The sequence below is a fragment of the Urocitellus parryii genome, assembly GCF_045843805.1.
Source record: "Urocitellus parryii isolate mUroPar1 chromosome 11 unlocalized genomic scaffold, mUroPar1.hap1 SUPER_11_unloc_1, whole genome shotgun sequence".
Lineage (NCBI taxonomy): Eukaryota > Metazoa > Chordata > Mammalia > Rodentia > Sciuridae > Urocitellus > Urocitellus parryii.
In genome coordinates, this window is record NW_027551757.1 from 69117 (window position 1) to 86670 (window position 17554).

Below are 17554 nucleotides of genomic sequence, written 5' to 3' on the forward strand. Positions count from 1 at the left end.
AGGTGGCCATTTTATTAGCATGATTTATTTATCAGTCTGTGCTGTGACCGTGCCGTGCACCCGGGGGTGATTCTTTTCCATGAGTCCTGTGCACCCGGCATCTGGTGGCTGTCTACTTGCCCGGACAAGTCACCACGCATCCTGCCTGAGCCCTTGGGCTCAAGATGGAGAAGCTGAGGACCCAGGGCTGCCTGATCACACGGAGTGACCCAGGGCTCACGGAAAGCCACTGCCCTGGACCACGTGGAGTAACTCAGAGCAGGACCCAGCCTGCTGTCCACTGCTGGTTCCTGGGGCAGCAGTGGTCAGCAGGAGCTGGGTGCCTGCTCACTGGTCTGGAGTTTGGCTGGCTGTTGACTGGGCTAACTGGGCCCCGTGTCTGTCATGGTCCAGAGACTCGTCTGGGCTTGTTCCCAGGGGACAGTGTCTAGGAGTCCCAGGAGAGCAAACTTTGTGCTCAAGAGATTGCCAGGCCTCTGGGAAATCACGTGTGTTACTCGATGGCCAAAGCAAGTCCCACGAACAGATTTCAGGAGTGGACACATGGGTGCCAAGGGAAGACTTTGACCTGCTCTGCCATCAACCCTTGTGTTTTGAGGAGAAAAGAAAACAGCAGAGTCCAGGTGTGGTGGCACCTGCCTCTGGCCCCAGCTACTCAGGAGGCTGAGGCAGGAGGCTCTCCTGAGCCCAGGAGTCTGGGGCCAAGCTGTGCAACATAGCCAGACCCCATCTCTTGATGAATAATACAATGAAATCAGTTTGAAAAAATGGGACGATAGAAAAGCCGATTGGCTTTGAATGTTCGATAAATGCATTGATGGTGATGATATTTCTCCCAGCTTTTTAGTAATAAAAAGGCAAGTGTCATGTTACTAATAATCATCTAAATACACACAGTCCCTTTGAACTTTGTGGGGGTCCTGCGTCTGTCTCTCTCCTCCATGCCGTGAGCGGAGCCCTCGCCAGCCAGGGCCGGGGTGACCCAGCGGGTCTCTGAGCCGGATGCTGGGGACACTGCTGTTATTCTGGGTGTGAAATCCATGTCTCCGCCTCCTCCTCGCACACAAAGGGCCACTGAGACCAATCACAGCGCTGGGTCCCGCCTGGGAAACGTTCCGCGCTTTGAGCTCGGAGAGGCCCAGCCCAGCTGGTCGGCCACGGGAACTACCCACCTGGGAGAGGGGAGCAGGCCTCGAGGCTTTGACCCTGGATGGTCGGAAATATGAGCAGCTTCCGTCGTGAGCAACCCCGGACCTCCCCAGACAAGAGGGGCTTAATTCTCAGCCTCCTGTGAGGCCGGGGCCTCGAGAGAGAGGCAAGAAGACCCTCTCCCCTAGCTGGCGCGGGGCAGCCACCCGTGGCTGTGGGGAGACTGACCCTGAGCTGACTGTTCCTGGACCTGGTAGTTCTGGAAGCATCTCTTTGAGGGACAGATCCGTGTGACAGATGTCAGTGTGGAGGACCAGGGAAGTTAAGAACGTTTCCTTAGAGTTCAGAAATGAAAGGTGATCAATCGGTGTCGGTGGACAGCGGGTTGGGGACAGTCCAGGAGGTGGGCTAACTCTAAGTCCTTGGATACAAAGCCCCGGGAGAGGGCCGTGGAGAAGGGGACCCCGCACTGTGGGAGAGACATTCAAGGAAGCAGAAGGTTCAGGATTTCCCCACTGAGGGAAGCTCCCTTCAGGTCCCTGAGCCTCAGGTCCCACCTGTAAAGGGCTTCCTGTGGGCCTTAGTGAAGTGACCACAGCGGCTGGCCAGCCCCAGGCCCAGGAGGGTGGCTCCACCAGGGGTGGCGCCTGGTCCCACTGGGCCAGGAATCCACCAGGGAAGGAACCTGGCCTGGCCCCTGCGGCCAGCCGTGGTGGCCTTCCACCTGGCCACTTCCAGGGGCAGCTGTGTCCTACAGCCAGAGAGGGGTCCGGCCCCGGCCACAGGCCAATGCTCCGGCTTCTAGGTGCTTCCATCGCTCGGCTGTTCCAGGCAGGACCTGGACTGGGCTTTCTGGTACATATTGATGGAGGCCCCAGAGGGAAGGAGAAAACAAAGGACGTTTTATTTATGATGGAAAAAAAATCCACAGGCCCAACAGGAGGGGGGTGTTTAAATAAACCGCGACGCATTCACTCCACGGAATCGCGGGCAACCAGTGAAAGGGTGTTCACCGAGGTTTGTAATAACACGGGGAAACGCTTCTTGTGAAACGCTCCGTGAGAAAGGAAGCCCCCGGATTGTACACTCAGCATAATCGCTCGGCGGCAAAGCCCAAGCCAAACAAAACCCTCGCGGAAGAAAAGGGCCTGAGGGACGCACCACAGTGGGGGACGCTTTGGTTGGCAAAATCGGGGAGGTTTTTTATATGTCTACACTTTTCTCTATTTTCCACTTTTTTTTTCCCGTATTGGGTCTGGCTGGCTTAAAGTGGAAGGCACCCCAAATCTAATGATTTTCTTTTCCTAAAAAAAGAAAGAAAGCTCTTACCGGAAAAGCAAGACAGATGACCCGTGGAGAGCCAGGTGACACAGAGGCCACCCGAGGCTACGGGCACCAGGTCAACAGGCCCCGGATATTAAGCAAGTTCAGGTACAAATCCTGGAGTCTGAGCCGGGAGGAGGCCTCAGCAGGCTGACAGCTGACACCTGGGTGTGGCCTCTGTGACAAACTGGCAGTCCTGCCGCTGGCTCCCCGGATGTGGGGACTCTGCTTCTCTCCTGGTTTCTGAGCCGGGATCTGCCGTACGCAGTCGGCGTCCTGAATTCTTTCCTTTGACCCAACAGCTACCCACAATGGCTGGGCACCTCTTCTCCTCTGCACTAAGGGGACACTCGTGCGGAAGTGGCCCTGTCCTCCCCAGCTGGTGTGGCAGAGCCCTGCTAGTGGCCCAGCTGGCCTTCCCATCCCGGGTCCCAGCGTCTCCTGGATTTCCATTCAGAACCCTGCTCAGATGCCACCTGAGAAGGAGCCGAATCACCCCGTTTAAAAGAGCGACCCCGTCCCCTGACACCGGCCCCTGGCCCTGCCCTACCTTCCCCTGACACCTCAGGCTCGGCTGCTCTCTGCTGGTTTCTGCGATTTCTTTGTCCATCACCTTTTTTCTCCACTAGCAGGTGAGCCCCCAGGGCGGGAACCGGTCCTAGAACAGCGCCTGGCCTGTGGTCAGTGTTCATTCCCCAGTGAACAGACGAGTCCCGAGGGCCACGGCTCCCTGGTCTTCCTTGCTCTGCCGCCATCCCCTGACCACTTCTGTCCCTGAACCCAACTCCAGACCAGCCCGCCAGCTGGGACCCAACCCTGAGGCAGCTCTGAGGCCATCGTGAGGGCTCTTTGGGAAACGATGAGGTGGCTGATCAGCGAGGTCTGCTGGGAACCACGTCCTGCCTGGGAAGGACTTGGAGACCTGGGCGATGAGCTCTGTGGTCAGGCGGCCGTGGGCCTGAGCAGGGGCCCGGGAGGAAGGCGGCTCCCATCCAGTCACCTCTGTTCCTCCCTCTCAGGACCCTGCCTCGCTCCTGGCAGACCCTGCAAGACGGTGGCTCTTCAAAATGGACGCTTCTCTTCCTCCCGATCCACAGAACTCCGGGGAACAAGGAGTCAGGTGGACCCTGGGAAATTCACTGTGAGCAAAGGTCCTGGGTCCCCAGCTGCAGCTGCCTGAACCCCGGGGCCCGGCTTCCTCCCTGGTCCTGTCCAAACCTGCTCCCTCCTCTTTCCCACCCCCGGCCTGGGCGCTCCTGGGAACCAAAGGTGGGACCCAGGGACCAACACTTAGGGAGGGGGACTTCCCCAATGCCAGCCGTCCCCAGAGGGACCAGCTCGAGAGGCTCTGGGGTCACAGGCTCCTGGATCTGTGGCTGTGATGAGGTTGGGCCCCGGAGCTTTGGTGGGGGCCCCCGAGGATTCAGGTTTGAAGCACAGTGCTGCTCATCCAGACAGACAGGCTGCCTCCGGCCTCAGAACCGGCTTTCGTTGGTCCGCAGCCAGGGGAGGAGCCGGGGCTGCATTTCCCCTCCGTGGTCACATCCCTGGGTCCCCCAGACATGGCCCCAGAGGATGGGTGGGCTGGGCTCCACTCCCGTTTTGCAGGAAGAGCCCCGTCCAGGGCTGCTAGACCCTGGTCTGAGGCACACCAGGAGCAGGCAGGGCTAGGACGGTGGGCAGGAGGGTGCCCCGTGGGGACGGGAAGCCCTGCAGTTCCTGGGGCACAAACCTGGGTGAGATGTGGTCGGCCAGGAAGCAGAGCAGGCGCTGGCGCCCCACGCAGTAGATGCGGCCGTCCACCGCGGCGCACTGGAAGGCGTCCGGGTAGGGGGTCCGGTAGGAGGCACACTCGTACCAGAGCCGGGTGCTGGCGCTGCAGCGGTACACGCCGATGCCCAGGCTGCGGTTGAGGTCGAAGCGATACAGGAAGCCACTGACCGCCACCATCTCGGCCGTGCGGTCCTTGCTGCCCCCCGTGGGGCCGGACCACCAGCGCTGCTCCCGGGCCGAGAAGCGGAGCAGCAGGTAGCGCAGGGTGCCACCCGTGACAAAGATCTCATCGCCACACACGGTGGCCGTGTGCGCCAGGGCGAACGTGTCATTGGGGAGCGGAGGGGCGAAGGTCCAGCGGTCCAGGCGGGGGTCATAACACTCCACGGTGTTCAGACACTCGCCCCCGATGGCGTACAAGTGCCCGTCCAGGGCCACCAGCCGGCAGTGCGGCCGGGCCTGGCTCAGGGGACACACCTCACTCCAGATCCCCGTCAGTGGGTTGTAGCAGAAGACGCGATTGGAGGGCTGGCGCCCAGATCCCTGGCAGCCGGACACCACAAAGAGGTAATTGAAGAGAGTGCAGGTGGCGCATCCCCAGGACACGGCCTCGGGGGGCAGCTGAGCCAGGGGGTGCCAGGTGTCTCGGGCATCGTCGTAGCAACAGAGGCGGCCACAGCCTTCCTGCGGGCACATGTCGGCCACCACCAGACGCTTGTGGCCCTGGAGCCGCTGCTGGAGGATCAGCTCCCGCTCGGCCCCGCTCAGGCGCCCGTAGATGTCGGGGCTGCGGAGCACCTGGAGGTAGTTGTCGCTCATCACCCTGTAGGCTGCCTCCTTCAGGGCCTCCAGCCGCTGCCTCTTGGCCCAGGCCAGCACCTCGTAGCAGTTGCCCAGATCCAGGCAGATGTCCGGGGCCGTGGCGGGGCCCAGCGGCACCCGGAAGAAGTTGGTCCCGGCCACAAGCTGCACGCGGGCCTCCGCGCTGCTCCCAGGAGGGCTGGGCAGGGGGCCCTGGTGCGGGTGGGAGGGAGCGGGGGTCCCAAAGCCATCCAGCTGGAGCTGGAGCTCTGGGTGGTCGGCGATGTGCAGCAGACTCTCCTTCCTGCCCAAGCCCTGTGCAGAGGGGGACGGCACAGGCTGGGGAGAGGCCGCCGTCTCAGCGCCTCCCTCTGTGTCTCCAGTCTCGCCTCTGGACATGGTTCCCGTTCCCTGGGGCCCTGGCACCGGCTCAGGGGACAGAGCCTGAGGCAGACCTGGCGTCCCGGAGGCCAGCCTGGAGACGGCCTGGGAGGTGGCCTCGACGTAGTAGTCGTACACCTTGCCCCTCAGCCGGGGGCCCGCCCCCTCCGCCTTCCCGATGAGGTTCTCCTCCACTCGCACCCGGGCGCTGGATGAGAACGTGTAGGCCGCGTGGCCCGCGCCCTCCGGCTGCTGCAAGGCCAGGCCCAGGTCTGAGGTGGCCTGGAGGGCCCCAGTCTCTTCCCTGCTGGTCCCCGTGCTGGGGGGCAAGGCCTGGCTCTGGCTCATGTCACCGCTGCCTTCCCTGGCAGATGTCCAGCAGGAAGGGGGATCCAGCTTCCCGGACCCGGGGTGTGCAGGGGTCGCACCATCCGGCCGCGGAGCTGGCTCACCACCCACGCCGTCACCGTCCACTGCCACAGCAAGTCCAGTTGCAGAGCTTTTGGGTTCACTGCCTTCCCGGGGGCGGCGGGGAGGGCCAGGCTTACCGCCAGCAGCTGTTCCGGCTTCCTGGCCGCAGCAGGGAGCGGGCACCAGCTCCAAGTCCGGGCGCTGCCCGCCCGGCTCCTCTCCAGAACCCTTCCTGGGGGCCTGGCCGTCTCTGGAAGTGGCTCCGGTGGCCAGGACACAGGGGCCTCCTGGATCCTCCCAGCTGCAGCCCAGTGGCGTGCCAGCCTCCTTGCTGGCCCTCCGGCGCTTTCGCAGCGACCCTGGAGAAGCCCCCTGCGCGGCAGGCTGCCCCGAGCCCTCTGCTTCCTCCCGGGCCTGGGTCCTGGCCCCCGCACTGCCCTGGGGGCCCGGGGCCGGTCTCGACTTGTACAGCTTGTAGGCTGCGGTCACCAGGAGCAGCGCGGCCGCGGACAGCACCACCTTGCCGGCCAGCTGCATGTCCAAATGCCAGTCCTGGGCCTCGGCCCCTCTGGGGAGCATGCTTCTCGGGCTGACCTGGGGCAGAGGAATGTCAGGAATCCGATTAATGATTGCCCAATAGGGACGGTTCTGGGTCCCGCTGAGCCGAGTGGGAGGGAGCCCTGGGCTGGCTGTGGCTGGCCAGCTGAGAGTTGGAGCAAAGTTGACTTTGAGCTGGCAGCGTGGCCACCGGGGCCAGGGATGGCCGATCTCAGTGACTGGCCTCCTTAGATGCTTCCTGGGGGTGGTGTCGGGAGGGGTGGTCTGCCCGGGAGCTGAGTGGAGGTCAGCCACCTAAGGCAGCTCTGCGGCCAGCAGCTGGGGATGTCAGCAGTGCCCAGTGGGTACGTGCAGAGGGAGGACGCTCTGAACCAGTCACCCGATGCCAGGAAACGCACAGGGTTGGCTGGGGTGTGTGTGTGTGTGTGTGTGAGTGTGTGTGTGTGTGTTTTGTTTTCTCGTTTGCAAATCCGCGGCACAGGAAGGTCTGGGTGTGGTGAGTCTGGCAGGTGCAGCCACAGCAGGCCTGGCATTGGGCGGCTCCTGTCCCCACGGTGGGGTCAGCGTTCACCTGGTCAAGCGGGGGACACAGCAGGGCAGGCTGGAACCAGGGCCTGCGGCCAAGCCACCTGACCCAGCTCTTGACCACCTCTGCCCTCCTTCCCCGCCTGCCCAGTTTGAGAGAAACCAGCCTTGCCAAGAAGCAGCACATCACACCAGTACCCAGAGAGGAGAGTTCGAGTGGGGCCACCCTCTCCTCCAACTTCCATGGCGAGAGTCTGAGAAAGACTGGCATCCCAACCCCTGCTCAGTCCCCTATCACCAACACTGTGGACCCTGGATCCAAACTGCCTGGCTCTGCCACTTACCAGCTGTGTGACCACTGACAAGTGACTTGGCCTCTCTGTGCCTCCATTTCCCTATCTAAAAAATGGCGGGGGTGGGAGGGTGAAAGTCATTGAAAGCCCAGTAAATATCTGTTCAGGTCTCCTTCCTCTTGCTCCTTATCCTGCGTCACCATTGCTAGTATAATGGCATCGGCTGCCACCCTCAAGCAGGACTCACTCTGCTCTTACTCTGAGCAAGGTCCTCGAAGGGTCTCCGAACACCAGTGCAGGGGTCTGCGGCTCACAGTCGACAGGACCTGGGCAGGTGGCAGCAACCAGCTGGGACTCCCCCCAGCAGCCCAGGGTGCCAGGCCACCGTGCCCCGCCCAGCCCGTCACCCCTGGTTTTGGAACAGCTGAGAGTTGAGGGGGTGACGAGTTCACTCTTTTTTGACTGTTGTCATTTGATTGAAAAATGAAAATGGAAGCCCGGCTGTGGCCAGGGAGAGACCAGGGGGAATTTGGCTGAGGCTCTGGCCCTGGGGAAACCCTAATTCCTTGGTGGATGTTCACCGCCTTCTTCCAGGCCTCCAGCCACCCCTGGGTTCACTTCCTGCGCGCAGCCAGCAGGCTGCCTTTGACCTCTGGGCTGGCGGACACCCTCCCGCTCCGGATTGGGCCAGGGCAGCCCAGGCAGCGTCTCCTGTTCCAGGCTCTGTTCAACCTTGACCCCTGCCATCGCCAAGTACACTGGGGCACAGTGTCTGTCCTTGTGGATTCTGAGCCCCCCGAGGATGAGATGAGCCTGGCTCGGCTTTGAACCGCAACCCTCCACGGGCCCCGTAACTGGGACGGCGGCCAGCTCGGGCCGTGCCTTCCTGCTCGGTGGACACCCAGCAGGCATCTGGGCCAATCGCTTCTCCTGCTCGCGGCCCCTTTGGGGAGACACTGTGTCCTCGTTTCTGGGCAGAAGTGGATCTCTGTGTCACGTCAACTTGCTTGTGAGTGGGGACCTCAATCCCTGTGTGCAGACTCCACGGTTTTACAGACCTAAATTCACCGGTGCCACTTCTCCCAAAGCCCCTTGGTGACTGGGGACTCCCAGGATCCGTTTCTTTCCATCATGGGTGACAGAATTGTAATTGTCACTGGGATGGGCACAGGTATCCCCAAGGGAGCCGCTTAGAAATGCGGATTTCCAAGCTTTGTCCACAGATGTTTGGGCTCAGCGGGTTTGGGGTGGTCCTGGGGAACCTCGATGTTAACAATGGCCTTAGTGGATCTCCGTGGCCCGGGAGGGAAACTGAGTCAGCCTTTCCGCAGTGCTGAGGGCCCAGCGGGGTATATCTCTGCGCCCCACACGGTGGAGGTGAGCAGCTGCACCCAGATCTGCATCCAGCACAGGAAGGAAGTCCTGGGGCCCTGCCCACCTTAGGGCCTCCCCGACCAGGTCAGCCTTCATCTTCCAGGGGAGGCTCGGAAGCCCAGGGGGACTCGGCGTCTCTCTTGCCGGTGGAGAGCAGAGAGACTTGGTCTCTGACCCCCCGGCCGAACAGCCCACGCCCGCCTCCTCCTCGGGAAGGGAAGGAAGGGACCTGAGGGCCACTAACATGGCCTGTCCAGGGCCAGCGGTAGCTCAGTGGTGGAGCTCGTGCCACCGAGCCCCCGGCCCTGGGCTCAACCCCTGGCACCAACAAAAAGAAACATGAATTTTGTCCAGTGACGAGAAAGGATTTCTCAGGGTTGCTGAGGGACCCCAGTGGCAGGGGACCGTCCTGGTGTAGGGACAGCTTTGGGGCTCTCGTACCCTTGGAGGGGGCAGACGTGCAGGCGTGGACGCCTGGCCACTCATTGTCCTCTAAGATGCCACCGTGAGGGCTCCGTCTCGGCCTCTGTGAAAGCTGCTTCCCATCTCAGACTCCACGGCCCGGAGCTCCGTCCCTGGGCCACCAGCACCCACCCTCCAGGGTTCCCCTGGAGCCACGTCCCTGGGTACTGGGTGTCCTAGACCTGCCCCAGGGCGAAGGAGGGAAAGGGGGGGACTTCTGGAGTCAGAAGACCCAGCCCAGCCCCAGGGGACTCCCTGCCCAAGTCCAGAAGACGTGTCCCCATGAGACAGGATCAAGCCACCGGCTCCCCGAGGAGAGGCTAATGAGGCGACCTATCAGATAGAAGTGGGGAGAGTTCTAGAAAGAAGTGCTGCACATTGGTGGGGAGGAGGGGAGGAGGGGAGGCCAGGTGGACAGGTCTCCAGTGGGTCACCAGGTGCTTCCCTGGCATCAGGCCACCTGCTGCAGTGTGACCCGGAGGGTTGAAGAGACAGTCACAGCCCCGGGCCCGTGGGGACTGAGGCCTAGCAGGACAGGAACACGCTAGGCCAGGAGACGGGTGTGACCTGCCGAGGGGGCTGGCTCCAGGGAGCATGCAGGAGCCGTTGTACCTGCCTGGGACCCGAGAGAGGGGACGAGAGAGGGGACGGGGGAGGACCTCCGTGACAGAGCACAGCGACTTGGGGCTGGGAGCAGGCTGAGTGCCAGAGGCAGGTGGCCTGATTTGAATCCTGGCGTGGCACTTCCCGTGACCATCCCCTGTTTAGAGACAGAAGTGACATTTGCAAAACAGCTGTCCTCATTCGTGGGCCCGTGGTCTGCCTTCCCGCCCAGTCCTCAGGGGGCACAGCCCTGGAGACCTGGAGGAGGTTTCTTCTTAGTCAGGTGGGACAGGCCACAGATGAGGACAAGGAGTTTGTCACTCAGAGCTCCCAGAGGAGGGGGTACACCGTGTCTCCCCGGGAAACTCCAAGGCAGAGAGGGAGGGCAGAGGAGTCCCCGCTGCCATGGGTGGCAGGGTTTGGGGGAGGCGGCCCGCAGGCTGGGCCGGCGGATGATTTCAGCGGGCCTGGGCCTGTCTTGGTCACGTGAGTGGGGGGGGGGGATACAGGCCAGGGTGACAGGGCCCCGAGGGTGTTGGGGGCAGTGGGCTGGGGCTGGGGGTTTGCTGGGCTCCTGGCGAGTGGAGCCAGCTGGCCCTGGGCGGGGCCCTTCCCAGGCCTCAGACCCTGGAAATAAGGAAGGACTCCACACGGAGTCGGGGGACGCCGGGCAGAGGGGGCGTGGTCCCGAGGGACCCTGGGGTCTGGGCTCCGCCCCAGGTCCCCTTCCCCCGCAGGCGAGCCCGCAGCCGCCGGCTGACTTCAACTCCATAAATCACAGCTTTCTTTCTTTCTTTCTTTCTTTCTTTCTTTCTTTCTTTCTTTCTTTCTTTCTTTCTTTCTTTCTTTCTTTCTTTCTTTCTCTCTCTCTCTCTCTCTCTCTCTCTCTTTCTTTCTTTCTTTCTTTCTCTCTCTTTCTTTTTTTTTTTTTTCCCAGTCTCTGTTTGGAGAAAGTGAAGTGCACAAAGGAAGACAGGAGTGAAATTAAAAGATAATTGGGAGTCTGCGTTGGGCTTCTGCGAACGCGCCCGCCGCCACCAACCTGGTCCCCCTGCGCGAGGGCGGGATAAAAGGAAGCTCTTCCTCTCCGCGGGGTCAGCGTCACGTCCACCCTGCCAGGCCACCCGCCCTTGCCCAGGCTCTGGGTTCTAGACGCCGGCTCCAGGTGGCCATGGCAGAAGAGGCCCCACGGCTGGGGGCAGGTGGGCACGGGCACCTCGGGAGGGGAGCCATGTGCAGTGGCGGAGAAGTTGGCGGGGGCGGGGGGGGGCCACACGGGCCTTAACACTCTTGCACGTCTGTGTCCCCACGTACACAAAAGGTGCCCGTGTTTGTACAAGGATATGCGTGTGCACACACAACGCACACACACATATATGCACACACACCACACACATATGCACACACGCACGCGCACGCACACGCACGAGGGAGAGAGAGAGAGAGAGAGAGAGACAGCTTCTGCCTGGGACTAGGACACGGGGCAGGGGCCGGGCTGTGGAGAAGGAGGTCACGCATTTGCTGGTGACTGTCCACTCTGACTGGGCCCTTCCTTGGGTAAACACTTCTTGACATCGGCCACGTTCTGTGACACTCCATCCCTGGCTGCGTCCTGGCTGCTGTGCACTGCACACCCCTGGGTTCTCACAATGCCTGATGTTTCCTTCTGGTCGGCAAATAGCCACCGCCCCGTGCCACCAGCCTGCCTGCCGCTGCTCCCCCAGCACGCCCTCGTCCTGCCCTCGTCCTGCCCCTGTCCCCCTCCGTCCCGCCCCCCCCCCCACCGTCATGAACTCCAGGTCGGCCCTTGGTGCTGCTGCAAGGGTCTTCCGAAGGCTGCTTCCTGCTGATGGGCAGCCCCCCATGAGCGTGTTGAGGTCTCCTCCAGCGCCACCCTCCAGGCCTCCGCTGTGCTCCATCTAGGGGGACGCCGGTGGGTGCTGGAGGAGCCCCTCTGCCCAGCGCTGGGGCTTCGGAGCCTGTGAAGGTAAAACCAGGACCATGACGGACCTGTGTGGGGCTGCCGAGACCCAGTGCCCGCTCCCTCATTCCAGGGCGCCTCGGCAACTATCCAGACACATGACCTCAATGACTAGCCCTCGTGGTCATTAAGGGACTGGCCCCTGACCCTGACCAGGCGTTTTGATTCTGCACCCTGCGCTGCTGCTGCATTGTCATTCCATTTTATAGATAAGAATGTCCAGGCTCCTGGGAGGTGACCTCCCCCTCTGAGGGCCAGGGCTTGGAGTGGCCTGCAGGGGGAGCTCTAGGTGAGTTCTCTTTGACCTTGGACCTGTCCCTCACCCAGCCCACCTGCTGCCTGCCACCAAAATTCGTCTCCATAGCACCCGGGGGAGAGCCAGTGGTGCTCCAAGGGACAGCCTTGCCCCTCAGGTTCTGTACGAGCAGAGACCGGGACACTGGGGGGTGGGGGGGCAAGGCACACAGCAGCTGCCGAAAAGAGGTCTGTGTGGGGGAGTCTCAGAGTCGAGTGGGGAACGCCAAGGGCATGAGGAAATGTCCCACTTACGATGGCCACCACACAGGCCATTAGGAAGTGGAATAATGGCTCGGGATCCGTGCCTGTGCATTCGATGGGGAAATTGAATGTGAAGCGGTTGGCGGTTGGCGGTGCGGGGCAGAGGCGCAGCGCCTGCTGATTTTCCCCCCTGGGGGGCGGGGGTGGAAGAGGAGGAAGCGTCCTGGGGCTGGGGTGGTGGCTCCTGAGGACTCGGTGCCAGGATTAGCAGAATAATCACAGTGAGAGCCGCGTCTGCAGGGCCCTCTCCTGCCAGGACCAGGGCTCTGCACGGCCGCCCACGTCATCTTCTCTGTCCTCCGGAGCAGCCCTGCCTGCCAGGTGGGAAGATGGACCCATTTCCTTGGAGGAGGAAACCCAGGCTCCGTTTCTTGCCCAAGGCCAGGTCTGTTCTGCCCCCGGGTCGTCCTCTAGGAATCTTGCCACTCAGGGAAGCCTCCCAGGAGCTGGTTAACGCCCAGGGTCCCAACCCCCCTCAGAAAACCAGACTCTCCCTCTCAGCTGGACCTCGGTGATTCTCCCGAGGCACCCTGAGCACCTGGGTCGGTGTCCCGCAATCCCGTGATCAACCTTGAACCTCAAGAGCTTGGGTCCTCTCCCGCCGCAGGCCAGAGAGGTCGGTGGTCCCTTGACGTCTGAGCTGCGGGTTTCTTGTTTCTGTTTTGATGCTGGGGATGGAACCCAGGGGCACTTAACCACCAAGCCACACCCCCAGCCCGCTTTATATTTTATTTAGAGACAGGGTCTCCCTGAGTTGCTTAGGGCCTCCCTGAGTTGCTGAGGCTGGCTTTGAACTTGTGATCCTCCTGCCTCAGCCTCCGGAACCACTGGGTGGACAGGCCTGCGCATATTGCACCCGGCTCTCCCACGTCAGTCTTGGTGAACATCTCTACCGAGGGTGACAGTTTTTTATTTTTTCCTGTGCCTCAGTTTCCTTATCCCTCAAATGGGAAGGATGCCACCCATCTCATGGGGTTATTGTCAGAAACATGTTGAGGTGTGTCCTCCAGAAGGCTTTGAAGGTTGGGGGGATGGACGGACCCTGTCGTGCATTGACCTGGGTGTACCGGACCCTGGGTGAAGGGCTTCGGTGGCTTTTTCTCGTTTAAGTGAGTTTTGACAACCCTACCTGGCAAGCGGAGGCGCCCTGGTTTGTAAGAGGAAGCCCAGCCGTCGACGGAGAGGTCACTTGTTCAAAGTTGCACAGTAAAAAAAATGGCAGCCCTGGGACTGGACCCAGAGCCCGCAGAGCTAGGGCCTGCGGCTGGGCTGCCTCCTCCTGGCCTCCGGTCGCTTCTCCTGACAGCACCCCTGAGCGCCACCAGCCCTGCTGCGCCCTTCCAGCCACACAGAGGTCCCTGGCTGTCCTCTCTCCCTGGCTCTCGCCTGCCCCTTTTGTCAACGGCAAACCTCGTTCCTAAGCTGCGGCTGCCCGTCTCCAGGATGTCCCGTGGTCCCCACAGTCTCTCCAATCAAATCTAAGTGCCTCGGCCTGTTCTCGGAGGTCCCCTTGACATCCCAGCCTCGTTTGTCACTGTTCCCAGACACCCGTTCTGCTCCAGCCAAGCTCATCCGTTTACTGTCCCCTTGTCCCCGCCGTCACACGGGCCATTTCTCCCTCTCAGGAAGCGCTTTTCCAAATCTCGGCTGTCCTGTTCATTTTTGCAAAACCCCAGATCAAAACCGGGTCTTCCGCTGGGCACGATGGGACAGGCCTGTCGTCCCAGCTACCTGGGAGGCTGAGGCAGGAGGATCACAAGTTCAAGGCCAGCCTCAGCAACATAGTGAGACCCTGTCTCAAAATAAAAAGTGAAGAGGGCTGTGGCTCAGGGCTCGCCCCGCACGTGCAAAGCCCTGGGTCCGGTGCCCGGGAAGGACCACGAACACAAAAACAAAGAGCTGGGCTTGTCCCCGGGACTCAGGCCAGAGAGGGGTCCTTCCCTCTTGCTGGCTCCTGGACCCCTCTAAGGGTCCACTGGAAGCTCTGGACCCTCACTGGAAATCTGCACGTTCTCATAAGACTCCAGTGCAAGCCCAGAAGGCCCGGGCCCTCCCAGTCCTGGGTAATAGGAAGCCCAAGGAAGGAGCGCTGAGCTCTTGGGAAGCACGTATCAGATTGGTGCCCGGGAGAGAAACAGGCCGGTCAGCTGAGCGTGGCGAGTTTCGAAGTGTGCACTTCAGGTTTGCTCTATGCAAAAGAAGATTTCTCCACCAAATAAGCTTGGAAAACACTGCTTTGTTATCTCCAGTCTCAATCTCTTCATCTGTAAAATGGGGCCAATGCCACCGGCTTCTATTGAAGTTGTCATGGAAACGCAAATGAGTTCAGGTGAACTGAAACCCACCCCCCCCCAGCCTTTTGGGCCCTACCTCCTGCAGGGCAGACCAGGGAGAGAAGCAGAGTCGCTCTCCTGCACACCTGGGTGGTGAGTGGGGTCCCCAGGGGCTCCCAGCTCCTCCCCAAGCCAGCGGGGAGAGAGGGGAGGGTGGGCAGCCCTGAGAGGGGCTCTCCCTCCTGTCTCCCCCGGAGGAAGGCTCGGAGGTCAAGAGCGGGCGCTGGCTCCTGAAGGAAGGGCGGTTTGCGTTCCACAGCCCTGAGCCTCTAGCGGGAGCTCACTCTGCCCCACCAGGGGCCCAACTGGCCCTTGGAGCTTCTCTGGCTGATTGCAAATCAAGGCTCCTGTGCAGAAGGTGGAGAGAGAGGCCCGGCCAGGGACAGCAGCTGGGCAGGCCCCCAGGCAGCCGGCCTCCGTGGGCTAAGTGCACCAGGGCCTCCGGGGATGGAGACATAAATGGACAAGGGGCAGCTTTGTTGAGCACCTACTATGTGCCAGGCACCGGGCGAGGGACTTCACATTCTTTGTCAGTTAATTCTGTGGCAGAGAGAAGTCAAGGATTTCCCCATTTCCATCTGTTTCCTTTTTCTGGAGCGCGGCTCCCGTGCGGCAGGGGGGACGGTGGCATGTGTGTGAGCCCTGGCCTCAGAGGGGGCAGGCAGGGGTGAGAGGGCGGCTTCTGGGTCCAGGAAGTGAGGAACCAGCCTCTGGCCACGCCCTTCTCTCAAGGTTGCCGTGGTAACATGGGAGGCCACCTCTCCAGGGCCACTGACAGGAGCCCTCGTGACAGTAGCCGGACGTGGTTGTGTTCAGCGTTTGCTGGTGGCAGGAGCCAGTGTCCCTGGCCTGTCCCAGGGGAAGCTCGAGGAATGGAGGGGGGTACCCCCAGGGCAGGCGGGAACACAGGAGTTCCAAGAGGCTCGACGTCACGAAGCTGGAGGGCTCGGTCCCTGAGCCACCACGTAGGGTGCCCGGCCTTCAGAAAGCCAGAGTCGGTGGGGGACGGCAGAGCGGGCCATGCCGGGACAGGACAGAGGATGGGGCGGGGGTGCCCTGGAAACCCAGAGGCAAGAGCCCATGGTCCCACCTTCTGGGACTGCAGGAGCCCCCAGACGCCCCCAGGGAGGGAAGGATGCTGAGAGCGGAGTCTTGAGGGGTTCAGCAGGTGTCCAACAAAACTTGAAATCAGAGTCCATGGCCGCAGGGGCCCTGAGGCTGGAGACCCTAATTCATAGGTGTACGTGCAGGGGTGGGTCTGAGCCCTTGAAAAGGGCTGGGAACTTGAAGTGGTCAGAGTTAATTTCCAATTGGGTGGAATGACATGGGGACAAGGCGATTATAGGACTTGAAGCAAGAAAGATGGAGATTAGAAGTAAGGAAGGACTTCCCCTTGATGGGACCCTTCCAAATAATGCAAGGTCTATCATCTCATGGGCTGCGCGGAGCACTGGGAGGAAACTGGAGAAACAACACTCACTCCAGTGTGGGGAGGGGACAGTCCCTGCCCATGACCCCAGGCATGCTGGCCATGACTTCGTCCTCACTCCGGGAGCCTGAATCTTCTCTATGTTCTGGGTTCTGAGTTCCAGTTTCCCAGGTTCCGTGATTTAAGGATGGCGTCCCGGCCCTGGGCTGCAGGCTGGGGCCGAGAGGGGCTGCCCGATGGTCAGCTGGTCTCATTCCACCTCTGCCCGGGGGCGGATCCTGCCGCTGACGTCATGCTCCTCTCCGAGGTGGGGGTTCGCATTCCGAGGAGCCTGGGTCCCCGGGTCCCCGGGCAGCTGGCTTTCCCAGGCAGCAGGGCCTCTCAGCCCAGAGGGGACCTCAGAGAGCCCAAGGTCCCACCATCTGGGACTGCAGGAGCCACCAAGCGCCCCAGGGAGGGAGCCCCCTCCCCCTGGCTGAAAGGGGAGCGGCTGCGGAAGGTCAAGGCCCTCACCTGCTGCCCGTGCTGGGGCCTGGACTGTCCCTTCGGCCACCGCCCATCCTACAGCAAGGTCCCCACCTCGGCGCGGTCTCACCAAGGAGAAGCCCAGGCCCAGCAGGGAAGGGACCCTGTCCCCAAGTCCAGCCGGGAGGTGGTGGGGCTGGGGTTTGAGGCCACTCTGTCTCACTCTGGAACTCTGGGCTGGGCACAGAACCCGCCGTCCCCCAGTAGGGGACGCGGACACCTCAGAACCCTGAACGTCCTGTGCAGCCTTGTAGGGCCAACGAGGGGCCTGCACCCGTGGATGTCCCCGGAGTCCCATGGGTTCCTGTCTCACCCGAGGGACGCGAGGAAGGGCGGCCAGGCCGGGCAGGGCCTGCTCCTCCTTGGTACCCCATGAACATCGTCGAGTAAACAAACGAGCAGAAAACCCTTAAAAGGCCTCGTCAGCAAGGGTCAGGGAACGCAGCGCCCCCCAACTCCCACTCCCTTGGCTTCTGGAAAACTCGGAGTGGGTGTTTTCAGGGCCCAGTCCATCAGAGAGAGTGGAAGGTCATGGGGACACAGGGGACGTGGGGGGAGGGACGTGGCTCACAGAGATGCCTGAGAGCAGGCTCCCCCTGGCCAAGCCCTGTGCAAGGGCCCTGAGGCAGGAAGGGGCGGCCACACTGGGAGGGCGGTGGGCGGCAGTGGCTGGACCGGAGCCTGCGTCACCAGGCGCAGCGGGCAGAGGTCTGAGCTCAGCCGTCCACGCTTTCTAAACGCCCTTCTCAGGGCCAGAGGGACCGGCCACGGTGTGCGTCAGACCCCAGAGAAGGCTGAGAGGAGAACTGAAGGGAGGAAGCTGACCCGAGGGCCAGGAGGGACTGGAGGACCCCGAGCGTCCAGTTCTGGGGCCCGTCACTCTCTTCCGTCAGGACCCACAGGTGGAGCCCTGGCATCGTCACGAAAGAGTCGTGTGTTTGGGGCCAGGGACCCCTTTCTCTGGGCCCTGGTTTTCCCATCTGTAAAATGGGTGGGCTGCAGTCGGTTCCTGTGCCGCCGGTCACCCCAGGGTGTCCTGCAGAGGACGACGAGCAGACCCCAGAGTCAGTGGGCT

At 61.9% G+C, this 17554-nt stretch overlaps 1 protein-coding gene across 1 annotated transcript; it reads right to left on the reverse strand.

Moving 5' to 3' along the window:
- Positions 1 to 4101: 4101 nt before the first annotated feature.
- Positions 4102 to 6417, reverse strand: Klhdc7a (kelch domain containing 7A). The gene has a single exon (XM_026400854.2). It carries the CDS (start codon positions 6415 to 6417, stop codon positions 4102 to 4104), a length of 2316 nt encoding a protein of 771 aa, XP_026256639.2.
- Positions 6418 to 17554: the final 11137 nt, after the last annotated feature.